Source organism: Podarcis filfolensis, assembly GCF_964270895.1.
Source record: "Podarcis filfolensis genome assembly, chromosome: 15".
NCBI lineage: Eukaryota > Metazoa > Chordata > Lepidosauria > Squamata > Lacertidae > Podarcis > Podarcis filfolensis.
The window spans coordinates 6,837,781-6,865,082 of record NC_139618.1 but is presented as its reverse complement, the minus strand read 5'-3'; the positions used below and the strand labels follow the sequence as shown (position 1 = coordinate 6,865,082).

Sequence of the window (27,302 nt, the reverse complement as noted above, 5' to 3'; positions counted from 1 at the left end):
GGTTCGAATCCCCGCGGCGGGGTGCGCTCCCGTTGCTCGGTCCCAGCGCCTGCCAACCTAGCAGTTCGAAAGCATCCCCAGGTGCAAGTAGATAAATAGGGACCGCTTACTGGCGGGAAGGTAAACGGTGTTTCCATGTGCTGCGCTGGCTCGCCAGATGCAGCTTTGTCACGCTGGCCACGTGACCCGGAAGTGTCTCCGGACAGCGCTGGCCCCCGGCCTCTTAAGTGAGATGGGCGCACAACCCTAGAGTCTGTCAAGACTGGCCCGTACGGGCAGGGGTACCTTTACCTTTACCTTTACCTTTGTTGACCCTTAAGGATCCTTAAGGAAACCACTGAAATGTTCCACTATTACTGCTGCAGAATGAAATCCTCACCCTGCTCCCCCCCTGCAAAAAAACCACATCCTATTTACATTATGGGGGCAGACTTCAGCCATATTTCATATGTGCAGACATTTCAGGAAGGTCTTGCAGTTGGTGGTGGTATGTTTTCCCCTGCCCTTTTTGTTTCTTTAACTTTGTTTGTTGTTGACACTCAGCGGAGATCAAAGGTGTTTACTTATCCTTTGATCAAAGACCCAGAATTAGCTGCTGTTGCCAAATAATGGCATTCAGGGGCCCTTTTGAATTGGTGTTTTTTAATGGTGAATTCTGCAGCATGAGAATAATATGATGCAATAATAGCACATTAGTGGCAGATGTATGCTGGCCCATCCACACATCATTGGCTTTATTGGTTGTTCTGCAACGCTTCCTCAATGCTAATGCATTATTGCTACCCACCTGCACCTGCACTGTAGCGCAGCAAAAGTAGGACAAACAACCTGGAACGTTTGCAGCTTGAAAAAATGCAGAATTTCAGGTGGAAGTTATGAGAAACGCAGCAGTTGAAAATGAAGCAACATGTCCACCTCAAAACTTTTGCATTGGGATCACATATAACTTCCCCAATACCATCATTAATAGAATTCACCACGAATGCATGATAATGTCTGGAGGGCTCCCAAATTAAAAGATTTTGCTTATAATTATTTTGCCAGGGAACACCGTAGGGCAGGACAGGAACAGAGGACTAAAAATCAAGGTTGCCTACCGATTGTAACTCCTTTTTGGTTGATTAATCACCTGCTCTGCAGCCTATCAACCTGATCAATTAATCAATTCCATTGATTTAAGTATTATTGGAACTTCATATACCAATTACCAAAGCTTCGATCAGGTGTCACTTGGTTAAAGAATCTCTGGCTTAGTGTTTTGTGTGTGTGTTGACGGACAGGTCCATGATTTTGTTGGTCAGATCTTCAATTTAATTGTCGTATAACGAAAACCTCATTGTAGGTTTTGAGATGTTGCAATAAGAGCTGAAGAAGAGTCTATAGCTTAGTGGGCAGAGGCGATACTTAGCATTCAGGAGGTCCCAGACTCAGTCACAAGCATCTGCAGGTGAAAGGACCAGGTAGCAGGTGAAGCTGGTCCAGCACTCTGTTCTCAAAAGTGACCAGATGAATTGGGATTGAGAACCTAAGAGGAGCCTGTTGGATCAGGCCTAGTTTAGCCTCCTGTTCCCTCAGTGACCAACCAGATGCCAATAGGAAGCCCATAAGCAGAACTGGAGTCCAACAGCACTCTTCCCCACTTTCCCAGCCTTCACACTGTCTCCGACAGCGGAGGTAGGACATTGGTCACATCATGACCAATAGCCAGTGTTTAGCCTCACCCTCCATGAATTTGTCTACTCTTCTTTTAAAATTTTGGGGTGCTTCTGGGGCCAGCTCTCGGGTAGCCTCCGTGGCTAGAAGTGCCTTTTACCAACTGCGGCTGGTTTGAAAGCTATGGCTGGACCAGGAAAGCCTTCCCACAGTAGTTTGTGTGTTGGTTGCTTCAAGACTGGATCACTGCAATGTGCTTTATGCGGGGCTTCCATTGTGCTTTATTCAGAAGCTGCGGTTAGTGCAGAATGCTGCAGCACAATTGCTGACAGCATAGAACCCCTGCTATCAGACATATGCACCGTCTTGCCAATTTGCTACCGGGCCAGGTTCAAGGTGTTGCTATTCGCATATAAAGCCCTTGGGACCAGTTTACCTATGAGATCGCCTTACCTCACACGTGCCCACTTGACCTGCTTCAATCAGCGGAATTGGCACTACCACAAATGCCACATAATGCCCGTTCCACATTTATAAGAACTTGATTGTTTGCTGTGGCAGCGCCTATACACTTTGGAACTCCCTGCCTATTGAGACCAAGCAGGCGGCTTTGCTGTACTCTTTTCGGTGCCTGCTAGAAACATTCCTGTTCGGACCAGCCTACCCAGATGCTTAGAAAGTTGAGGTGATTTTTTTTAGTATTGTAACTTGTATGCTCTAAACTAGGGCTGTGGAATTTTCTCGATTTTACTGTTTTATCTTTTTGTAAACCACTTGGAGGTTTTGTTTTGTTTTATAGTCAAGAGGCGTAAAAATAGTATGAAATAAATAAAAATAAACCAAGTTGTGGGCCACCCCTACCTCTTGTAGAAGAAGCAAATTCCATAGTTTATGCGCTCTTTCCTGAATCTTCCAGCATTCATCTTTGTTGAATGGGCCAGAGTTCTAGTAATATGAAAGCCTTTTCTCGAAACGAAAAGTTCTGGCCTCTCCTCATTAGGGGAATTGCTCCAACCCCTTGATCATTTTGGCTGCTTTTTTTGGAAAGCCTTTCCAGATTTACAGTATCCTTTTGGGGAGTAAAGCAACCAGAACTACATATTGTGTTCTAAGTGTGTTCTTAGAACAGCTCAGGGTCCAACCAAGTCTGGGAAACGACTGCCATGGCCTTACAGAGAGCATAGAAATCCCAACTTTAAAAACTCAAGAAAAACCAGCAATGTGAGAGAAACCGAGTGTTGTGGGTTTCTTGAATCAAGAGAATATATGTGTCTCCAAAGCAATAGTGAGTGTTAATTCAAACCTGGTTTGGATTCAAGTTCTATCCTGTCTGAGAATATATCTCTGCAGTTTATTTTCAGAGCACTAAGGGAGAACTGCGGAAAGTTTTCTTCTTATTCCCAGAGTGCGACCTTTCTGTTCTGCGACTGTCACTTAGGGAACTTTGCAAATGGTTGTCAGTGAAGCTGTTTCCTGGTGGGATTAGCTACCGCTGGGAATGAGTTTTTCTTTTCTTTTTTGAGTCCTTCGTATCCAATTGTGTTAACCAAAAGCCTTGCGGGGCAGAGGGGTGGATGGGGTGTGTATTGCACGACAATAGCTTGAATTCTCCAAGCGTGAGTGGCTAATCCGTTTGGGGGAGAGGAGGGGAGACATTTGGGCCGTCAGTAATCTGAAGGACAAATGAAACCTGACAGGTGAAGGGGCTGTACTTGGACGTGACCATCTCAGACTACTTTTGAAGCAGTTTTGTCGCCACCCCTGGACAGCTTTCTCCTCTGATAGCTATTTATTTATTCACAGCAGGTGTGGGGAATCTGTGGCTCCCCAGACACCATCTCCCATTACCCAAACAGGACAAGATCAAGGTTTTGGCACCAACCTCTTTCGCTGTAGCCCAGGGGTCAGCAGACTTTTTCAGCAGGGGGCTGGTCCACTGTCCCTCAGACCTTGTGGGGGGCCGGACTATATTTTGAAAAAAATAATGAATAAATTCCTATGCCCCACAAATAACCCAGAGATGCACGAATTCCAAAAATGAACTAATTCCTATGCCCCACAAATAACCCAGAGATGCATTTTAAATAAAAGCACACATTCTACTCATGTAAAAACACACCAATTTGTGGGCCGGATTGATAAGGCGATTTGGCCGGATCCGGCCCCCGGGCCTTAGTTTGCCTACCCATGCTCTAGCCCTCTATCACTCAGGACCAGTTTACATGAGAGATCACCTTGCCCCAGCCATACACCCCTGCGCTCTGCAGTAGAGTTTCTCCTGCACGTCCCCCAAATATCAGAAACCTGCTCCACAGTGGCTCAAAGCAGAGCTTTTACTGCGACTTCTTCTGTCGTGTGGATACAACAGGTGTCCACTATCTTCACTTTCCAGAAACAATTGAAGGCATTTATGTTCCAACAAGCTTTCCCACTTGGAGGAATGGATCTCTGCTTTTAAATTTACTGGATGTTATTTTCGGTGTTGCTTTTATGATACATTTGTCAACCAATTTGATACGCATTTAAAAGGCGACCCATGAATTAAGAGATGATAATCAGCCTCAGCCAAGCAGGACTCAGGGGTGTTGGGAGTTGTAGTCCAGGAACATCTGCAGGGCCTTATCCCTGCACTACAAGAATTAGCTGAAGCAAGCTGTGAACGTATGTATCTGTGGGAAGTAGGCCAGAAAGATTCCAATGCTGGTTTTAAATTCACCAGAGTTACCCACAATGTCCAAATTTGGCAAGTTGTTGGTTTGTTTAAGCAGTGGCTAGAGTGAACAACCCATGAACTGAAACCATGGTTTCAGATCCGTGCTTGTTCTCACGAAATCATAGTGTAAACAAGCCAGAGTTCCCCCAAATTTTGTAACTTTGGGGCTCATCATGGCTCGTTCTTGTTTGCATGTTCAGCTTACAAAAGCAAACAGTGAAACAAAAATGGCCCTTGTAAACAAAAAGGTTTTTGCTGCTTCAAATATAAGAAGCAAGAGAGACAGGCAGCCCTCTTTGGGAGAATGTTCCTCACACTTTAAGGGTCACAACTGAGGAGCCCCTCTCCTTGCTGCCCACCTGCCACTCTTTTGGTGGTGCAGGGACTTTTCCACCCCTCTCCACTCAACAGTCCATGCACCGAGTATTCTCAGTCCTCATTGGGCTGTTTGGGAGGAGTTCCCAAATGCTCCTATTCTTGCGTATCTGGTACAGTTTTGGGGTAAATAAATAATTGGTGAGTTTGTGATAAGAGAGCAAGTTCGTGTTTAATAGTACATATAGGATATATCTGCAGCAAGTCCTCTCGAATGCCGTACCTTGCTAGTTTAAATGTGATGAATTGATTTCAAAGCCAGATGATTAATCAGCAACAACAACAAACAATCTTGAATTGGTCGATAACTCTCGTATTAACCTTTTCCCAGGCAATCTTTTATGGGGAGTGCAGGTGTGATTTGCTGGGTTGCCCCTGCGTGGGATAATCTTGATACAGAACAAGTAGCTCCTGATAATGTAGGAAGAGGATGTGTTTCTTGATGAGTGGATTCCCCCCTCCTGAAGGATTTTCCTTGTCCTCCTGAGCGATGCAAATGACAGCAAGCCTTTGCTGCAGATGCCCTTTAAAACACACACACCTTTGAGCCTGCTGATATTTCACCCACTTGCCACTAGGTGTCAGAATTCTTCCATTAAGGCAGCGTTGGGTTGAGACATTTGTGGGGGGGAGAGAGAGAGAAATCCTCTAATTAGACATTTTCTGAACCATCTTCTTCCCCGGCACACCTTGCCATTAAAGTGTCTTTACTAGACAGAAATAGGTGAAGGCTTGTATAGGAAGAGTTGTGGACAATGGTGACAGGTGCTTGATGTTTGGGTACCCCTACAAATGGGCCTCGGGGAATGAATGGTCTTGAGAAAACAAGGCAAGGCGTGTCAGAGCAAAGCAAGCTGGGCAGCTGAGCTGTGTGAAGGAGCACATAGGGACAATGGTCATGTGATGCTCTGAAACCATGATTTCATTTGCAAGTTGGACCTGCAACCACCTCCACAACAAAAACTGCAGTATACCTCAATGTGCACCTGCAGCCACAATCATTCAGGGTGTCAAATGTCCATCCATCCATTCCTGGAAAATTCATAAACTCTAAGAGACTGAAGAAGGCCGTTATGTCTGCCTACCTCCAATTTCTTGTCCAACTTACGCTCTGCATCCCATAGCTGTGTGTTAGAGGACACTGAGCATGCTCAGCCCTTGTTGGGTTCTTTGGAGGGGCTAATTTTTTGGGGGGGTGGGAGAGCTTAATATAGCATTCTTGCAAACTTTAGAACTTCCTCCTCCACCTTCCCCTGATATCCCTCTCTTCGTTTCTCAACGTCCTATTGTCACAGGCGCAGGAGTTCCTTGTCAGAAGGAGCTATGGAACCCCACAGCCTTAAAGTGTGACAGCAATGAGCTTAGACAGCTTTGCAGGCAGAGTATACAAATTAACAGAGGTTATTAATGGAGAAACAGCTGTAGTGAAGGTTTGTCTGCTCAGACACCCCACCATGGTTAGCAGAAACCGTACCGTCCACGTCTACAGCAAAATAGTTTCTGTTTCGGATCTGCAGGAATTGCAGACAGTAGCTTGTCTAAATTCTATACTTAAATCCTTTAACCATGTTTTGATGTCTGAGTTGCAGTGTTGTGTGTTTGATGTCTGCATTACAGCGTTGGGTTCTTGTCTGAGCACTTTGTCCATGGCTGCCAACCGGGATGGCTATGATACCTCTCTGAGAACCAGTTGTTGAGAAGGCTGTAGCCTTCACATTCTGCTCATGGGTTCCCTGGGGGGCAGCTGGGGAGCCATTGTGGAAACAAGATGCTGAACTGGATGGGTCTTTTGGTCAGATCAGGAATGGCTGCTCCCAATGCTGAGGTTCCACTTTCCATGGAGGGAGCTGGTCATCCGTCTGGTGGGATCACAAGAAAGTAACGTGGTCTTTGGCAGAACGAGGTTCTGAAGCAGCCCTCCCCCAACCTGGTGTCCTCTCGGTGGACTACAACTCCCATCATCCTCGCTACATGATACCTCTAGATACAGGGACAGCCTGGGGCTGATTGGAGTCCCAAACATCGCCTGGTTAGTTAGATGCACACACCTCATGGTAGGTTTTGATCTAGTCTTCATGGGAGTCCCATTTCAGCCTCTGTGAGCCTATGGCCTAACAAAACCACAAATAGACCAATTCATAGAGTCAATGGCTGTTGGCCACAGTAGCTTGGTGGAACTTCCAGGTCAAGCGTGTAGTAATTCCAGTTGTCACAGCGGGAGCAGACTATTGTGTTTTGGTTGTGGACTTCCTGTCTTGGTTGTGGACTTCCTGGATGGATTTGGTTGGCCATTGATGGGGGCAGGAATTATGAACCTTCTTTACCTTCCATCTGTTCTGTCTCTTCTTAGGAGCATCCTGAAGGAAAAGTGAGATGGAAGCATAATATATATTTTAAATTGTATTCATTTGGGATGCCTCATTGGGGTGTCCCTCACCCCAATGCACTAAACTTTGTGTACGATGCAGAGGTGTTAGGCGTGACTTCCATGTGTTTCAATTGTACATAAGGTTGCAGCCTTCATTATATTATTTTAAGTGCCTGATAAATCACCTTTAATCTGTGATATGTATGTGTTTGTGTGCCCACCCCAAACCCACTCACCCATACATCTGTGTGCGAGAGAGAGGGTACATGTGCGAAAAATCACACACACACACCCTCCATAATACAGGCTGCGTATTATGTATCTCTCTCTGCCTCTCCCTTGCACATGCAATTCCGTGCTGCTGTTGTTACCTAGGGAGGCAAATGACATCCCAGCACAGAACCCTAATCACAGTTTGGAACATGAGAAATAATGATTGCTTCTGATCGGAGGTCGTGAATAATTCATTGGGTTTGATTTTTCCCATCCCGTCCAGTGATACCTTTCAGGCCAAATGGGTTTCTACAGGAGAATAATGGTTCCACTTCTTATGGAAATCCTGTGGCACACATCATTTCGCCAACACAAAAAAACAGTTAAATTAGACTCTTTGCATCTTCGAGTCAGAAAGAAATGCTCTCCCTCTGCCTCTCCTCCCTCCCGCTTCCCCCTTTTTGCAACACGGAGGCAGAGACCAAGAGCCGATCCAAGGAAACACAGGCATCCTTTTCCCCTCCCTAAGGGCACTTCCACGTGGCACTTCCATTGTGGACTCGGTGCTGCCGGTGTGCGCAAGCTTTTTGCAACATTCATACAACATTGCCCTCGTCAGAATGCCGCCCTGTGTTCCTGCCCCATTACCCCATCCCCGTTTAATCCATATTTACCATTTCTGCATTTTATTTATTTATTTACTGGATTCCGTTCCCGCCCCCCCCCACTGGACCAAAACATCACATCTGGATGGATGGACACGGGACAGCATTTTGATGAGGATGCCACCCCACATGGACGCTGCGGGGGCACAGAATCCTCAATAAACAGCCGTGTGCAACCGTGCCTTATATTTGCAGCCGGAATGGAAGTTTGCTACAGACTGGACTGGGGCCTCCTCCCGAGAGGCCAGCCCTAACTCTCCTGCTGCTGCTCCTCCTCTTCTTCTTCCATTCATCTGTTTAACAACTAAGGCAGGCCCAGGAGCCGAATGCGGTCCTCCAGGTTTCTCTTTCCTGTCCTTCGGGACTCTTCCCAGGCCATACCCCTTTCCGCGTCCATGCCTGCTACCCACAGGCTCTGTTCCACGTCCTGCTCAAGTGCCATTTCCTGGCTGGAAAGTGCCAGCAGGCTGTGATCATGCCTGCCTGGGTGGAGAAACGTGTGCACGTAAAAGCTTCTGCCATCTGCATCGGTGCAGGGTAGTCTGCTGTACACACACACAAGAGTCATGTCTGTTGCTCCGCCCACTTTTCCATCTGGCTCCACCCAGTGCTGGCATGCGGCCCCCCAGGAGGCTGCCTGTGATGGAATGTGGCCCTTAGTCTGAAAAATGCAACCCGCACCTAATCTAAGCATAGTCTGGGTGTGATGTGGTGATTTCCTCTAGAAGCAGTGTTCTTTCAAACTGAGACCTCACTGGGAACCACCTACCCCCCATAAGAGCAATCCTAAAAGCATCCACTTGTGGAAGGACCGTAGCTTTGTGGAAGAGCGTCTTCTCTGCAGGCAGGTTCAATCCCTGGCATGGACAGGTTGGGCTAGGGATGTCTTCATTCTGAACCCCCTTCCAATCCATGTAGACCACCCTGAACTAGGTGGACCCAATGGTCTGACACAGCATGAGGACGCTTCCTTTGTTCCTACCCAATTCCATTGGACTGACTTGACTTAAGTGTGCTTTGGATTAGAACTTTAGGTTGCAACGCTCTGCCTGCTTTCCTGGGAATAAGCCCCATTAGGAGAAGATCGCCTCTTAAGCAGGCTGGTCTTTCCTGGGGGAGGAAGGGGTGGAAGGTCGTGGTTCAGTCCAGGACTGGAAAATCCCAGGTTCAAATACCCACTTGGCCAAGAAAGACACTGCCTGGGTATCACACACTTCAGCTGCTAGGGTGTTACTTTCAGTGTAAATAACTAACATACATATGGAATTTTGGGTTTTGTGTATTGCTTCTGCCCCTCGGTGCTGATGTAGTTATGTGTGTTGTTATTGTTATTTCTCTTGCCTGGTATTTGACTGTAATAAAGATTGAACTTGACCTTGTCTGGGTGACTTTGTCCCAGAAGCCTGGCTTTGCACAGGGCTCTACTGAGAATAAAAAGGGAGTGTTGCAAGGCAAGGTAGAAATATACTGATGGCTCACAAAGAGTCACAGTTCAACAGTAGAGCAGGCAGGACCAGGTTCAATCCCCAGCATCTCCAGGTAAGGTTGGAAGAGACTACCTGTCTGAAAGCCTCGAGAGTTGCTGGCGGTCAAGTGTTGACGGTGCTGAGCTAGATGGACTCTGGATAAGGCAGCTTCCTATGTTCATGATAAGTCATGATGGTGATGAAGATTAAAAAAAAAATACTAATAGCCTCTCTCGATTGCAGATTGGCATGGTGGCCTGGCGAATGACTCTCAAGAGCCCCGAGTATCCAGATGGGAGGGACATCATCGTCATTAGCAATGACATCACCTACCGGATCGGGTCCTTTGGGCCCCAAGAAGACCTGCTCTTCCTTCGGGCATCGGAACTGGCTCGGCAGCTGGGCATCCCCCGGATCTACGTGGCAGCCAACAGCGGCGCCAGGATCGGATTGGCCGAGGAGATCCGCCACATGTTCCACGTCGCCTGGGAAGACCCTGCCGACCCATACAAAGTAAGAGCTCTGGCCATGCCAGAACTGTGTGTGTAGCGTCTCTACCATGTTGGTAGAGGCTCCCATTACGTGGGAGGAAAAGAGGTTTGAATTAAAGAGCGCAGCTTTTGAAAGTTGTGTCTCTGATGCACCGAGGAAGCCAGCATGGTGTAGTGGTTAGAGTAGCAGATTCGGATTCAGACCAAGGTTTAAATCCCAAACCTGGTCACTGGGTGACCTGGGGTCAAAAGCAGTGGTAGCCTAATCTTCCATAGAAGGCAATAGTACCGACAAGGTAGGACTTCAGGGCAGAAGTTTGGCAGTTAGTTCAGGTGAATGGAGCATGGTGCTGAAAAACCCCAAGGTCGTGGGTTTGGTCCCCCCGTATGGGTCACCTGCATATTTCTCCTGCGTTGCGTGGGGTTTGACTAGATGACCCTTGGGTTCCCTTCCCATTCTACAGTTCTATGATTCAAGCCAAGGGCCTCATTCAGCAGAAAGAGCAGAAGGGGACTGCAAACTGCAGTAGGGCTGGCTAACCACATTTTGAAGCAGCACATGCTGCCTTCTCAAGAGGAGCCCCTGCACCCCATAAGATCATTGTTAACAAAATTCCCTAACTGCACCCCTGCCTACAGGCTTACAGTGAGGATAAAATGGAAGTTGGGGCAGTGTTAGGAAAAAAGGGGAGCAGGGTTTGGGGTATGAAGGGACAACTTTGATAAAGGACACTATCACCTAACAGGTACAAATATGTATCCTGCTACTTTTATATTTACATATTTACTTTGCAAAACGTGCTCTTTTGTTGTTTTGGATTAATGTGGGTTTGGTGTAAGAACGAAGGAACTTATCTGATGGGGTTTTCATTTGCCCTCCTTTTCTCTCTTCTGCCCACCCAAACAGGGATTCAAGTATCTCTACCTAACTCCCCAGGATTATAAGAGAGTCAGTGCTTTGAACTCAGTGCATTGTGAGCATGTGGAGGACGAAGGAGAATCTAGGTAACTGTGTGCATTCGTTATTTCCTAAAGCATGGATGCTGGGTTTTATTTTAATCTGTTTTGCGTTACATCTTCATTTTATCTTACCACAGTTTTGCATGCCAGGTGTATGGCATTGACAAGCTTGGGGGGATGGTTGCTGTTATGTTTACACTGTGAGAAAAAGAGGATTCCCCCAGTTTAATGAACCTATGAAGCTGCCCTACACCAAGTCAGTGTGTTGGTAAATCTAGCCCAGTATTGTCTACACTGTCTGGCAGCAGCTTCTAGGGTTCCGAGATACTGGAGATTCTTCTGGGAAGTGTTTGTCTCCAAGAGCATTGACATTTTATAAAGGTGTATCTTTCTTTCTTTCTTTCTTTCTTTCTTTCTTTCTTTCTTTCTTTCTTTCTCTCCCTCTCTCTCTTTGGGGTTCGCCCTATCAGGTATAAAATTACAGATATCATTGGGAAGGAAGAAGGACTTGGAACTGAGAACTTGCGGGGATCTGGCATGATCGCTGGAGAATCATCACTCGCGTATGAAGATATTATCACTATCAGCCTGGTAATCCACAGTTGTGTGTGTTTGTCGGTGTGTTTTGGGGATGGCAAAAAAAGGCCTGCAGTGATGTAGAGAGATTGTGGATAGGCTGGGCTGCTTCTGGGCCAGTCGTTTAGTTTTCTAGGGTCATTTAACTTTGGCACTGCTCAGATGACTCCATTTCTTATAGTTACTAGAACTAGAAGCTTGAATGCTGGAAGATTCAGGACAGACAAGAGTGCTTCTTCACAGGGTGCAAAGTAAGCTGTTGAATTCACTCCTCCACTCTCTGAGTACCTCTGAGTAATTCCCTCCTTTTGAGTACGAGTTGCTGGGATCACAGGTGGGGAGAGCACTGTTGCCTGTGGGTCCTGCTTGCAGGCTTTCCAGAGGAGGCGTCTGTTTAGTGAGAACAGGACACTGGACTAGCAGGGGTACTTGCCTGATTGATCTAGCAGGCCCCTTCTTACATTCTTATGGCTCACTCCCACCCAAGCTAAGGCACCCCAGTAGAAAAAGCAACAGAGACTGGGCAATGCTCATCCTTTAAAACACACCTCAACTGCTCTTTAACATTTACCTGCAGGCCTGGCCCTCTGCTAGGGGAATGAGCTACGGAAGTAGATAATGGGAGAATTACACGGGGCCACTTGCAGTGGCTGGTGGTAACGGGGTTAAACAGAGCCTGTAACTCAGTTTTGGGAGAAAGTGGCTGAGGTGCAAAACTGTGTGTGTGTTTTGCACTGGGATGGAGTGGACGGGCTATCCTAGCACCTTGTGAGAAGCTGTAGTTGACCCACCTCCACCCACTGGTCCTCTGAATGCTCATCCTTGATTACAGGGTTTCAAATCCACAGAGTTGCTCTACTGATTTGTAGTCCTCCACTCCCTTCCCAAGAAGTCCTGTCAGAAATACATGGCTTTAACAGCAGAGGTATAGATGGGGATGTCATTTTCGGTCCCAGTTTTCCCAATGCAGAGATGCAGCAGGATTGTCCACTCTTGGAGGAAGGAGGCAAGGAGTAGCTCACGCGGAGACGCAGTGGGCAGCCTCCTTCCTCTGTGAATCAACAGGTCTGCTTTTGGTCTGCACTGGGAGTAACTGAATGATCCAATCGCACCCGGTGCAGCAGGATTGCTCAGCTACAGAGGATGCTACTGGCAGGACCCAGACAAAGAACAGTGCTCGTGGAGAGATACAGTCTAGCCCTGTGGAACTGAAACAGGTACAAATTTCTGTCTTCAGGTGACGTGTCGGGCAATTGGAATCGGGGCTTACCTTGTCCGGTTGGGGCAGAGAACAATCCAAGTGGAAAATTCACATCTCATCCTAACCGGAGCTGGAGCCCTCAACAAAGTAAGTCTCTCTTTTGCTTTAGTTTACAAATACGAGTTTTCCTTTTGCCGGTGGGGTCATTTGTCATAGCTTGGTGTACTTTGGACTCTTATTGGCTAGCCCCTTTGTTTTATTTGGCCTCGAGGGCCTGGCTGAGTTTGTTGGGTAGCGAAGGCCACCACTTTGCAGCGGAGATCCTTGTCTGGCTTGGCCCACTGAAGGCCACTTGGGAGCAATGGGGTTGTTTACCTATTGACCATGAAGGGCGTTCCCTGAATGGGATGAGGCCTCCCATTGGTTGAATCAAGCAGGTTTTTTGGTCTTGTATATGCAGAATGGTTATAATAAAGCAGCACAAAAAAATGTTTTAAAGAATCAATAGGTTTTACCGCTGTTTTGACAAAATAAAAGCAAAGTTTTGTTTCCAGGATTGTCTGTTGTGGACTGTTGCGGGCGTGTTGCTGAGCCCACTTTAAATCCTGCACTCTTATCCAGGGCATTTTGTAATAATACTAATTAAGACACTTTGGGGATTTACGCTTAAGGCAGGGGGTTGCTAGTGGGCACATTAGGAAGCTTGGCAAAGTCCCATGGGCTCCAGCTACATGATGGCTGCTGTGGGAGAGTCTGAGCCAGTGCAAACAGGAACTGATCTGGAAGAGCAAATAGGCTGTTGTGCATTGTGGATTTTTGAGGGGATATTTACTGATACCTTTTATGGGCACTATGGGGGATGCTGGTGCCCATGGGCGCTGTGTTGATGACCCCTTGGCTTTAAGGGTCAGAGGCAACTGTGTGGGACTTTCCCACTCCTCCCAGTTAGCATGCACTGGAGGAATTACTCTTATTATTTATTAAATTTATTGGTCACTTTTTTGCCATGGCAACTCAAAGTGACTTACAGAAAAAGCAACTTACAAACCCCCCTTAACATGCATACATTAAAACTGGGGGAGGGGGGCATTAAAACATCCCACCTACTGTAAAAGGTCATAGATTAAAAGCCAAAGGCTTGGTTTAAAAGGAAGGTTTTTGCCTGGTACCTGAAGATATATAGTAATGGCTCCAGGCAAGCATCGCTGGGGAGAGCATGGCACAAATAGGGAGCCACCAGTGAAAAGGCCGGTTCTCTCTTTTTCCCAACTCTCCAGACCTCCCATGGAAGCAGGCACCTGAAGAATTAACCTCACACCGGCCTGTTTACTTTGCTGCCAAAGGTGGCAGTATCACCTGAGTAAACGCCTGACCTCCTTTGCACAGCAGCAACATCCTGACTAGTTTTTGGCGAGCCAGTCTAGTTTAGAGCAGGATACGTTTTAGCACATTGACTCACGAAATCTGTCTCTCTCCTACTTTTCATCAACATTTTTGAAACTTCTCCGGAAAAAATGATGATGAAAGTGAGCTACATGCCAAGGAATTCAGGAGTAAAAGCTTACCTCTGCCATGAAATCACTAGGAAGCTTTCAGCTAGACAGACAATTTTCTTGCTTCCAAAATGGGGAGAACAATGCTATTCTCACAGGGTAGATTTGTAAGGATTACCGAGCATTGTGTTTTGCAGAAAGCACTTAAGCATTTGGGAAAAGCACTATGTAGATGCTTGTTAATGCTGTGGTTTCATTTTACCATAACTGGCAAGGTGGTGTTGCGGTTAGGGCAGGCTTCCCCAACCTAGCGCCCCCCAGATGTTTTTGACTACAACTCCCGTCGGCCCCAGCCAACCTGGCCAGGGAAGATGGAACTTGGAGGTTACCAGATTGGGAAAATCCAGGTTAGAGCATCAGAGTAGAATGTGAAACACATAGGTTCAAATCCATGCTCAGCCATGAAGTAATTCTTCTCTCAGTCTTTCCTGTCTTGCTGAGCAGGTTGGGAAGATAAAATAGGTGGACTCGAAATCCTGTATACTGCCCAGCAGGGGTGCATAAAATATTGGGGGGCCCAGGTAGGCCCTGCCTTGCATCATCCTTCACAAGACATGCACCACTTGAACTGCAGTGCCCATCAACTGGGGGGGCACCCCCTCAAATATTTTATGGGGGGGCAAAGGGACCTCGGCCCCTAAGAGTTGGCTCCTATGCTGCCCTGACTCAGACAAAATTCAGTAATATTTCCCACCCTATAGTAAGGGCAGGGTACATTTTTTCATCCTGGGGGCCACATTCCCTTCCAGACAACTTTCCAGGGGCCACATGCTAGTGGTGGGTGGAGCCAGAGGCAAAAGTGGGCAGAGTGACACATGCCAATTTTACCTTTGTGTAGGAGGCTAGTTTTTGCCCCCCACCCCCTTCTGTCCCTTGAAGCCTGAAATCCCCCAGCCTGGCTCTAAAGTAAAGGAGTGATGGGAGCAAAGCTAGCAAGTGAATGTCGCCGTTGTGCAACCCCAAGCCATGATTGCATTAATTTAGGCCTGTGTGCCTTTCCCTGCTGGCTCTGCAGTTACTCTTTCTCCAGCATAACTCCCCTTCCCTAAGAAGCAAAAGAGCAGAGGAGATTGGGGGGGGGGGAGAGGGGCCAGCTTTTTCGAGGCCTGCCTGCTGTGTGCACCTGAATGAATTGTCCTCTGGGGACCAAATTGCCCCAACCCCAAACCCATCCCACTTTAGATTTTAAACAGGGTTGGAAGCAGGAGTCAAAGGCCGAGGCTCTTAAATCACCCGCACCACCCAGGCAGCAGCTGTTTGAGATTTATGCTTGAGAGGTTGCTTCTTGTGTGCAGAAGAGAGAAACAATTTGCCCTTGAGTTACGGACAGAGGGAGGGAGGGAGAGGGAGAGAGAAAGCGGTGGTGGCAGGGGGGATCGAGGAAGAGATGTCACTTTTTATTTCCCCCCTCCCCTTTGGGCAGCAATCTAATCCTGGAGATTTGCAGCCTAGTGGTGGCATGCAGGCTGGCAGGTGCTGCCATTACTGTCGTGGTGTCCGAGGTGCATTGGGAGGCCTGTTCTTCAGCCCTCTTGCAAACGGCCAACCTGAGCACTTGAAAAATTGTGGCTTTTGGAACATCAGCACAGTCTTACGCTCACACAAGCAAGCTTGCTTGCCGCTTAGGTAATTGGGGTGGGGTGTTGGAGAGCATTGCTTGGCATCGGGCCAGTTGCATGTGTCAGGACCCAGGGTGTGAGCCTTAGCAGCACCAGTTAAAGGATCTTGGGCAGCAGACGCAGGGAATATCGCAAGAGAGTCAGGACATGGGCATCCATAGGCTATTTTTCAGGGGACAAGTGGAATATAGTGGACACTCGGGTTGCGAACGTGATCTGTGCTGGATGCACGTTCGCAACCCGTGTCTGCGCACGCGCAGGTTGCGATTTGGCGCTTTTGCGCATGCGCAAAGCGTGATTTAACGTTTCTGCACATGCACAACCGCTGGAACCCGGAAGTAACCCATTCTGGTACTTCCGGGTTTTGGCGGTCCGCAACCCAAAAAACGCAACCTGAAGTGGCTGTAACCTGAGGTATGACTGTACTGAAAGGGGCTGCAGGATAGTTTTTCAGTAAAACAAAACAAAACACAAGAAGAATTATGTCTGTACATTTTGCCTCATAGGTTCTGCAAATGCTGGGAAGGTTTGTTTTTTTAAAAAAATGAAGGCTAGGAATCTAGGGATTATGGTTCAAAACACGCCCCCCCCCCCATGGATGACCATAATCTGAGGTGGTCCTCCCTCACCACAATATTCTCTCTCCTCCATGTATCAGTGTACGTTTCATTACATATGATTGCAATTTTGAATTGTTATAAGCTGTCCTTTGTAATGCAAAGAAAATAAATAGCCCCATAATGTAATTGCATGCAGCCTCAGAGATGGTGTCAGAGACATGAGACGTTGAAGTGAGGGTGGTGAAAAAATTGGCTATGGTTATCCAGGGCACAGTCTCAAAACATTTTGCTGCCTGAGGCAGAAGAGTAAAGAGGGCCTCCCTCACCAAGTAACAGTGAGGGACAGGCAAATCTGTTAGTTTCTCTCAATTTCTCATTTTTCCAATCTTAAAGATTGGCTTGCTGGTTTTCCACATACCATCATCTTATTATTATTTTTTAATGTTGGTTGGAAGTTCCCTAATCTGTACGTGTGTGTGTTATAGCAAATCCTCTTTTTTTCAGTCTCCCTTGCTGCATTTCATTGGTGGGGAACCTTTGGCCTGTGGATCTAATTTGGCCCCAGAGGTCATTTCCCCCAAACTATGCCCTCCTGCCCAACACTTGACATCATACATCCGGTATGGGCAGGGAAAGATGCAGCTGGGATCACCTGAACTAGGGAGTTTCCCATTGGCACCAGTGAGGGCCCTCTGAATGTCGTTGGACTCTCCATCTTTGGAGCATCTCAACTCAATAGAGTCCTCACACAGAATCAGGCAAGGCCAAGAAGCCTCCTCTGAATACACATTCATTTGTTTAGTGGGGAGTGTCTGGTGTTGCCCAGGTTTTTTTAGAAACCAAAGTCACGCCAAGGTGACGTTTTGGTCCGCCATTTTTATTTAAAATGGCGCCCGTGTCCAAATTGGGATGAAGTCTGCTGCCCCACTTTGGGCACCCTTGCTCCGAGTTTGGCAGCGATATCTGGAGAGGCTTCTGAACCTATACCAAAAAGTGGACGAAGTTACACAGAAGTCATGTTTCAGGCCACCATCTTGAATCAGAATGGTGATCAGTATCCAACATTGACAAAGACCACCACCCACACCTCAGGAATCCTCCTGTTGAATTTGGTGATGATATATTGAGGGGCATCCGGACACACAGAGAACAAGTAGACTGGACCACTTTCCAAAATATATAGGAGATTATTTTTACATTTATATTCCACCTGTTCTCCAAGAATAACAGCACAAGATGGTGGCAAACATGGCTCCCTTCCAGTGAGTTTCATGACTGAGCAGGGATTTGAATCCTGGTCTACCAGGTCCTGGTGCCACACCCTAACCACTGTGCTACGCTGGCAATGCAGGATCACAGTTTTACGTGATAATCTTCTGTGCTCCAAATTTGAATTTCCAAGTTGAAGAGTAAGATTGGGAGTGGAAATTGAAGGTCATGAGATACGGAGTTAATGTGAGCTGGAAGAGGGGAGAACAGTGGACTTGGAAGAAGCACAAAGATCTGTATAGGACATTAAAATGGCACACAATCCGTCCCTTTTAGCCATGCCTTGCTGCTTCATTCGTTCCTATTAACTAGGTAGAGAACCTACAGGTCTTGTTGGACTTGGGGGGGGGGGCAGATCCACAGCATACATTTAAAGGACATTCTACGTGCATGACCCCCCCACCCCGAACTGTAGTTCCCCTTCACAGAGCTATAATCCTTAGCATTCCTAACAAACTACACATCCCAGGGTTTTGAGTGGGAAGCAATGTGCTTTTCAAATGTACACTGAATGCGCTCTAAATGGATGGTGTGGATCTCCCATCAGCACAGCTAGGGATGATGGGAGCTGTAGTCCAGCAACATGTGGAGGGAGACTGGTTTCCCTAGCCCTCATATAAAGGTTGCCAAGCCGGGTGGTATTGGGATCCCTGGACAGCGTGACTCGTAACCTCCACCCCACCCTTTGTCTTTCCCATTGAGCATCTGTAGGGCTCATGGAGGAGTCTAACCAGGCCTGTCTGTGTCTCACGAGCTTCTCTTCCCCTCTCTCTGTGTTGTCTCTGTGGGTGCACCGCATCAAGCCTGTTGACCCTCATCCCTCTCTCTCCCACCCAGCCCCTCCCGGCTGAAAATTGAAATAATGATAATGCTCGTCTCCCAACTGCATCAAAGTATCAGCACATCAAAAGCCAGGAGGCATGAAATGCAAATGGAACAGTGATGGCAGATGGATGGCGCATGATCGCCTGATGCCCAATGAATTTTAAAAGATGACGGTGTGCACATGAGGAGAGAGAGAAAGAGAGAGAGGAGGAGAGGCTCTGAAATAAACACGTTATCCCAGCAATAGTTTGTGTGTGTGTGTGTGTATGTGTGTGTGTGTTCTTGCTGCTCACTCCTGACAATATTTTTTCACACTTCGCTGAACATCCACTCTATCTTGTCTCTCTCCCCCTCTCTCTCCTCTGCCTACCTCTTTCGCACAAGTCTCGGGTCGCGTCACTGCAGCTCCGGTGGATATAATAAGATCTAAACCACGAGGTTGTTATTTGCATAGAAATAGCATGGCGCCCCCAGGCAGAATGTGGGAAGTGGGGGGCGGGGGGGACAGGCAGTGAGAACGGGCAAGGGAAGGAGGGGGAGAAGGAGGCGGAGATCGTTTGTCTAAAATTTTAATGGAAACTTTTGCTGAGGCAGAGGTTTTTCGTACTTTTTTAAATTTAAACCCACCCCCCACCCCCTGGCAACTTTCTGACCAAATCTCCTTTGCAACCCTCCCAATTTAGACATAACACATAACACACATCATTTGGTTTAACACAATGCTGGTCAGAGTGAGATCTGGCGCCTTTCTGTCATGCTGTTGGAATTCACAAGCGTGCAGTTTCACTTGGTTCCATTTTTGCTGAAGGTAGAATGCAAAGAAGCAAGTAATCTCTGCTGGTTGATTTTTGAAACTTAAATGCCACATAATGTTTATTCTGAACTCACGAGAAATCAGCCTTTTTAATGTGGCAAGCACCTGTTCACTGGAACTCCCCGCCCCTTGATATTGAGTAAGCGCTTTCGCTGTACTGTTTTTGATGCCTTTTAAAAACTTTTTTTGTTTAGGCAAGCCTTCCCCGACGTTTAATTTTATTATGCACGTTCATTTTTTAAAAAAGAATCTGTTGGTTTTATCTATATTTGATGATTATGTCTACTGTTTTTAAAGTCTGCTTTTATTCCTTTTTTAAATGAATATTTGATACGGTTTTATGTAAACTGCCCATACATAGTTTTTTTTATTAAGTAGATAAAAGATCTTGCTAAAGAGCAAAATACAGCTTTAAATCCCTCCACCAAAAACATGCGGAATACCCATTTTACGAAAGTTGTTTTGCCAACACGGCTCAGATCGTTGGAACGTAAGAACAGGCTTTTAAAAATTATTCTCTTCCTTATTAATTATTCAATTTATGGACCACCATTCACCATGAGGTCCAAGGGCAAGTTGCAGCAATCCCCCAAACACAACTTTAAAGTCCTTTAAAACAAATTTAAGTCAAAAGAATATGGTGGGTCCTAAAACATATATATATCTCAGGTGTCAAAGGGGAAAGTAAAGCTGTGTGCCTTCATAAATGACAAAAAAGGCACCAGCCCACATCTTGTGGGCTGCCACAGGTTAAGGAAGATACAATTACCAGGAAGGCCTCCCCTCTGCTGATCTGAAAGGGTCTGTGGGGAGGGAGACAGCCTTTCAGATATTTGGGGCCGAAGTCCTTCAGGCCTTTAAAGGGTTTTCTGAGGAATTCGGCACATTGCTGCCTCTGTGTTTGGAATACCCCTGCAAAGTCTCTTGACTATTCTGCAAGGACCCTCCATGATTTAGTTCTGGCTTTGCACTGGGGGTTTGTGTCAAGGCTGGCGTCAAGTGGGTTGCAGGATCTGCTCCCGATGTCTCTTCTCCTGGCAAACGAGATCAAAGTAATCACTGGGGTGGCGGCGGCAGGGTGCGGGGAGCGATGGCATTAGAGCCGGAGCAGCAATTCCCATCCCTCCCATTCAAAGGAGCATTGTAATTATTATTGCGCGATATGAATCTTTCCTAGAGTGGCACGGCACGAGTATTAGAAGGGAAGCGGGTGGGACGCAGTGCCTTGGAGAATGCTAATTGGAAAGGAAAGGGGCACAGGAATGTCAAAAGGAAACTGACACTCCACCAGGACCAATGTAGTCTCTCTCTCAACCCCCCTCTCCCCGCCCAGGCCTTGTGTCGAAGCTTTCCAAGGTTATCCGGTTCTCTTTGCCTCTTGCAAGATGTTGAGTCCAGATGCTTGGGTCACACTGGGTAGGCTAACGGCAGGGCTGGTGCCACACCTTGATCATAGATCTGTGGGTCAAGATAGGACATTTTGGGTAACTTAAAAATGTGGCCGGCGGCTGAGCTTGGCTCTCCTTCATCGGAGGTTTTTAAGTAGCGGTCAGGTGGCCGTCTGTCTCAGATGCTTTAATTGAGATTCCTGCATTGCGAGGGAGTTGGACTAGATGACCCTAGGGGTCCCTTCCCACTCTACAATTCTATGATTGAAAAGCACCCAGATGGCCTGGAGCTGATGGGAGTTTTAGTCCAGAACATTTGGAGGGTCAGACAACTCCCATCATTCCTTGCTAGCAGGACCAGTGGATGATGCAAACTGTAGCTCAAAAACAGCTGGAGACCCAAGTTTAGGAAATCCTGAAATAGAGCCTTCAGCCAATCTGAGTCTGCTGTCAGCTAGATCAAGGACAGAACTGACCCATAAAGTTGTTGTCTGAATGGATCACTGCTGCTGTTCTTCCAGCAAAGGCTATCTTACGGACTGCCTGCTCTGATGGAGGCTACACTGACTCCAAGAGCAGCCCTCTGAGAGATGCTTGGGGAGTGATGACCAAGGAAGGCCCTAGGCCTCTCTAGCTGACCCTCAAGACTCTTACTTTGTCCCTCTCCTTCCATACTCTGTGTCCTTGAACACTTGCGGGATTTGACATCTTTCTGCAGGGCCTGCAAAACGGAGCTATTCCGCCTGGCCTTTGGCTTAGACTCAGTCGGACCCCTTATATGGGATTTAGTATATAAATTTTCCCTCAGCTTTTTTTTTTTTTTTTTTTGCTGGCCCATGTAGGACCAGCATGGATAGCTGGCTCGGGTGAATATCTGATGTTTCCTCCCTTTATGGTCTTGATTTATGGGCTACTACTAGAATGAGGGGACATGGGTGGCGCTGTGGGTTAAACCACGGAGCCTAGGGCTTGCCGATCGGGAGGTCGGCGGTTCGAATCCCTGTGATGGGGTGAGCTCCCATTGTTCGGTCCCAGCTCCTGCCCACCTAGCAGTTCGAAAGCACATCAAAGTGCAAGTAGATAAATAGGTACCGCTCTGGCGGGAAGGTAAACGGTGTTTCAGTGTGCTGCTTTGGTTCACTTAGTCATGCTGGCCACATGACCCGGAAGCTGTCTGCGGACAAACGCCAGCTCCCTCGGCCTCTAGAGCAAGATGAGTGCGCAACCCCAGAGTCGTCCATGACTGGGCCTAACGGTCAGGAGTACCTTTACCTTTACCTTTACCTTTACCTTTACCTTTACCTTTACCTTTACCTTTACCTTTACCTTTACTAGAATGAGGCTGCATTTTAAGCTGTATTTTAAGCCGTATTTTAATTAACTGTTTTTTCTATTACGTTTTATTGTAATCTATATTTGGTGTTAGCTGCCCTGAGCGCGGCCGTGGCCAGGGAGGGCGGGGTATAAATATGTTTTTTATTTATTATTTATTTATAATAAAGCCGCTTGCTTGCATGCAGAGAAGGGCGGTTTGTGTAGAAACAGCTGGCTTTTGCGTGTCTGGACTGTGGCCTGCTGCATCTTCAGAAGCCTATCTGCTGCTCTGTTCTCTTTCTCGCCCCACTCGCACCTACCTTTGGCTCCACCTGCCACTAAAATATGCGGCCCCTGGAAGGCTGTCCATGAGGAAATATGGCCCTCAGGACAAAAAAGTTTCCCCACCTGTGATGTAGCTCTGTGCTGTTTCTGCCTCCACTGCCGCCTTCTTGAAGAGGAGGGAAATAATCCCTTATCCTCTTGCCTGGACTCTGCGCCATTGCAAGCCATTGGGCTCCACCAACCTGGGTGGCTTTTAAAGAGGTTTGGACAAATTCATGGAGGAGATGGCTGCCAGTGGCTACTAGCCACGACGGCTATGCTTTGCCACCATAATTGGAGGTATCAGTGCTTCTGACTACCAGTTCCTGGAAACCACAGGAGGGGAGAGTGCTCTTGCGCTCGAATCCTGCTTGTTGGTTTTTCCACAGGCATCAGGTTGGCCACTGTGAGAACAGGAGGCTGGACTAGATGGGACATTGGCCTGACCCAGCAGGCTCTTCTTATGTTCTTATGAAGCATTGCAAAGACCTGGCCAAAGCTGCTCAGAGACGGGCTGATTCTTGTGTCCTTGGCCAGAGGCTGGTGGGCTGTGCCACAGCTGAGGTGCCCCTCCCTGGGTGGATGGATTGGCCAGAATGCCCAACAGTGTCCTTGCCCTCGTGATTCTGTACAAAGGAGGCAATATCTTGGTCTGGAAACTTTTTGGCAGTCTCTTCCTCCCTCAGCCTTGATTTGAGCAGTTTTATTTCTGCATACCAGTCTCGGTTAAGAGAGGCAATTTACATGCCAGATGCTGGCATTACTAATCCTCCTTTTATGTCTCTTTAGGGAAATGGGGTCAAAGAGATCTCCGCTGGGGTGGTGTTCCCTCTCCCCTCATCCCCCCCCATTTCACATAACTAAGGATCGCTTCTATCTGTGTCGAGCCATATGGTCTGTCAACGTCTGGAGGTGCCAGCTGCAATCCGTTTGTACGCGGAGAGCGAATGGCAGCTTTGGCAATGCTGCCCATGTGTTGCCTGCTGAAACAGCCCTCTTGCCACTTTTCTGGTAAAAAGGCAACGGATCTCTCCCACTGGTTTGCCTAATCGTTTTTAAAAAGCCTTGTGTGACAAAGAGAGGTGGGTGTGGTAGGCGTGGGGTGAGCCCAGGTCATGGATAGGCAAACTAAGGCCCGGGGGCCGGATCCAGCCCAATTGCCTTCTGAATCCGGCCCGCAGACAGTCCAGGAATCAGCATGTTTTTACCTGAGTAGAAATGTGTCCTTTTAATTAAAATGCATCTCTGGGTTATTTGTGGGGCCTGCCTTGTGTTTTTACATGAGTAGAATGTGTGCTTTTATTTAAAATGCATCTCTGGGTTATTTGTGGGGCATAGGAATTCGTTCTTTTTTCTTCTTCAAAATATAGTCTGGCCCCCCCACAAGGTCTGAGGGACAGTGGACTGGCCCCCTGCTGAAAAAGTTTTCTGACCCCTGGCCCAGGTATTAGCCTGTGAGGCTAGGCCTTGTGCTTTTTGCTCCCAGCATCAAGGAAAGGTCGTGGCTAGAGCATGCTCAGTGGTAGAGCATGTCAGGGACTGGCAGGGCTCTGAGGAGCGTGTGGCAGAGGCAGTGAGGCCAGAGGCTAATCCCAGGGAAGGGAAGAACGATTTATGGAGTTTTGTGCCTCCTGTGAGGAAGGGGCCTGGCTGGAGGAATGGGAAGAGTCTGAGCAGTCAGAGACAGGGGCTGGAGGAAGGGCATAGGATGCTCCAGGAGCAGAGGAAGAGGCAGTAGAATCCGCTTGGGCCACATGAGTCAACAGTGTGATGCAGCAGTCAAAAAAAGCTAACACTATTCTAGGCTGCATCAACAGAAGTCTAGTGTCCCAATCAAGGGAAGCGATAGTACCACTTCATTCTGCCTTGGTCAGACCACACCTGGAATACTTTGTCCAATTCTGAGCACCACAGTTTAAGAAGGATGTTGACAAGATGGAACCTGTGCAGAGGAGGGCAACCAAGATAGCCAAGGGACTGGAAGCCAAGCCTTATGAGGAACAGTTGAAGGAGCTATGTATGTTTAGCCTGGAAAAGAGCAGACTGGGAGGAGATATGATAGCCATCTTCAAATATCTGAAGGGCTGTCACATGGAAGAGGGAACAAGCTTGTTTTCTTCTGCTCTGGAGGGTAGGACTCGAACCAATAGCTTCAAGTTGCAAGAAAGGAGATTCCAATTAAACATCAGGAAGAACTGTTCAACAGTGAAATGGTTTCCCTCAGGAGGTGGTGGTCTCTCCTTCCTTCTGCATACCAGTCTTGGTTAAGAGAGGCACCTTAGAGGTGTTTAAGCAGGGGTTGGAAGGCCATCTGTCATGGATGCTTCAGCTGAGATTCCTGCATTGCAGGGGGTCGGACTAGATGACCCTCAGGGTCCCTTCCAATTCTATGATTTTATTATTCTATGAAATAAATAAATAAATAAATAAATAAATAAATAAATGGGAGGGAGGGGGGAGGTGTGTGTCTCTGTGTGTGGTGTTTTTAAAATTGTTGTATGATGCTGTGAGTGGATTTTAAATAGTGGGGCATAGGTAGTTTTATATTATTATAATAAGTATTCTGCCTTTAGCTGCTTTGAAATACAGGCCCTTTTTACCCTTGGTGTATAGAAATGTGATTATAGGTATTGCTGCTGCTACTACTACTATTCCTAATACAGTGGTACCTTGGGTTACATATGCTTCAGGTTACAGACGCTTCAGGTTACAGACTCCGCTAACCCAGAAATAGTACCTCGGGTTAAGAACTTTGCTTCAGGATGAGAACAGAAATCGTGCTCTGGCAGCGCGGCGGCAGCAGGAGGCCCCATTAGCTAAAGTGGTGCTTCAGGTTAAGACAGTTTCAGGTTAAGAACGGAGCTCCAGAATGAATTAACCCGAGGTACCACTGTATGTGATCATTATAAATACTGGTGCTATTACTAATTAATAATATGTCTCAAGATACGAATTTTAAAAAGCAATTAATTAGAACGGCTAAGAAAGGGAATTGTGACAAGGTTTCTTCTGGGATAAAGTGAGATATGGACTGGCCAGGACTCAACCTAAAGAGGAGGCTTCATTCGCATGGCTTTCCTGCGGATTTGCAGTCTGCGGGCATCTACAGTAACTGGCAGGTTTTTCACAGTGCCTCCCCACTCCAGCCCCCACCCCCCACCCCCAAATCACTCACCAGAGGGAAAAAGAGAGTTTGCGAACAGCTCTTCAAATATATCATGCAATAGTGTACCATGAATTTCTTGTGAACCGCGGTGGCGAAGCAGTTTTATTTATTTCCGCGACTTTAAATCAATACAAAGTAGAGCTCTCCATTCTGGAGCCAGGCATGGAGTGCGGGGAGAGAGAGAGTGAGGGTGGGGAGGAGGAGGGGAGAAATGAGTCCATTGTACTCTTAAAACTTTGGGGAAAGGAGATGACAGCTATATAATTCCATTTACCAGGCGCTTGGGGTTTTAATGTGGAGGTGACGGGGAACTCTTTCTGCGTTTAGTGCCTCCATATCTTCTAAATAAAAGATCTGCAGAGCTGATAGCGGGGGTATAGCGCTGGCTTTAATAATCTCCAAGCATTAGACCGAGCCAATATGTTCCCAAGTCAGGAAAGGTCCCCCACTGAACGCTCGTAAATTAAAAAGTGCAGGAGCAGCTCCCAAAGTTCCTCGATTAGAAATGCAAAGGCTGCAGTCTGTTTTCGGGGGTGGGGGGTGTGATCCGCTGTGGTGGGTGGGAAGGGGGTGGAATGGGAGATTGACCAAGAACTAGATAGGAGCCAGTTCTTGATCCTGGGGGTGCTTCCGGACAACCTGCTTGTTGGGCATTCGTCCTGATTTGCTTGCAAGTAGATCGGCGTGGGTGGCGCTGTGGGTTAAACCACAGAGCCTAGGACTTGCCGATCAGAAGGTCGGTGGTTTGAATCTCCACTATGGGGTGAGCTCCCGTGAGATGAGCGCCGCAACCCCAGAGTCATCCACAACTGGACCTAATGGTCAGGGGTCCCTTTTACCTTTACCTTTAGATCAGAAGATGCAGGCTGTTTAATGAGCATCCATGCTGATTTGCTTGCAGCTAGATAGACAGTGTTTAGTGTTTAGTGAAACCCTGGATTGCTGCTGCCTGTTAGCATGAACAGTACTGAGCAAGATGGGACCTGTGGTAGGGCTCACTGTTAAGGCTGCATCCTACGTTTCGGAGTTGCATCAATGGAAGTGCCACCCCACACTTTCCGGTGTGTTCCCTCCCACCCCCATATCCCTTTCCTTACTGGAAAAAGCCTGACCTTTCTCAGAAGCGGATTTGTTGTGCAGGAGCTCCTAATAAACTTTAATTGCGTAACCTGAATTTGCTGTGGTATGTGACTGAGTCTCACTCAAAAACAGAGGCAGCCTGGAAGCGCCCTGAGTGGTGGTCAGGATCTGGTGGGAAATGTGTCATCAGACTGCTCAAGAACAGAGATCTCAATGCGTCTGTCAGATTCAACATATATGTGAGTGGGGATGTGGCCAGTAACTCCATGGAATGCCCAGGAGTTGTGTTTAATTTTCAAAAGAGAGGAAGCTTTAAAAAAAATGAAGAAAATTAAAAATTTAGGGACTCATTAAAAACTAATAATAAACAGCTGTTAGAGTTCTCTTTTCTGCTGCAAAACCCCATAGAGCAATCTTGCTAATTTAATTGTATATTGGTTTGTTTTTGTCTTAAATTTATGTAAGTTCTATATGTTTTGCTCAGCGTATGTTGGAAATTGTATGGTTTTGGTGTTTTAATTTGTTTTTACAGGTTTGTAACTGTATAGTAAAGTTGTTGCTGTGGTTTTATTGTTAATTTCAGAAGAGAGGAAACTTTCTAAAAAGTAAGGGGACATGGGCCAGAAGTATCAAATATCTTTTTAAAGGTGCTTGGGGATTGTTTTAAAACCTCTGCAATAAAATACTTGGGTAAAAAAAATGTACATTT

At 47.1% G+C, this 27,302-nt stretch overlaps 1 protein-coding gene across 10 annotated transcripts in view; it reads left to right on the top strand.

The window, feature by feature from the left end:
* ACACA (acetyl-CoA carboxylase alpha) overlaps window positions 1–27,302 on the top strand; it is a 198,692-nt gene that overhangs the window by 121,536 nt on the left and 49,854 nt on the right. For all 10 annotated transcript variants that reach the window (XM_083587362.1, XM_083587369.1, XM_083587367.1 and 7 more), the window contains 4 exons: window positions 9,697–9,966; window positions 10,852–10,949; window positions 11,375–11,495; window positions 12,718–12,828. In XM_083587362.1, the coding sequence (XP_083443488.1) occupies window positions 9,697–9,966; window positions 10,852–10,949; window positions 11,375–11,495; window positions 12,718–12,828 (600 nt within the window). The remainder of the gene's footprint in view (window positions 1–9,696; window positions 9,967–10,851; window positions 10,950–11,374; window positions 11,496–12,717; window positions 12,829–27,302) is intronic.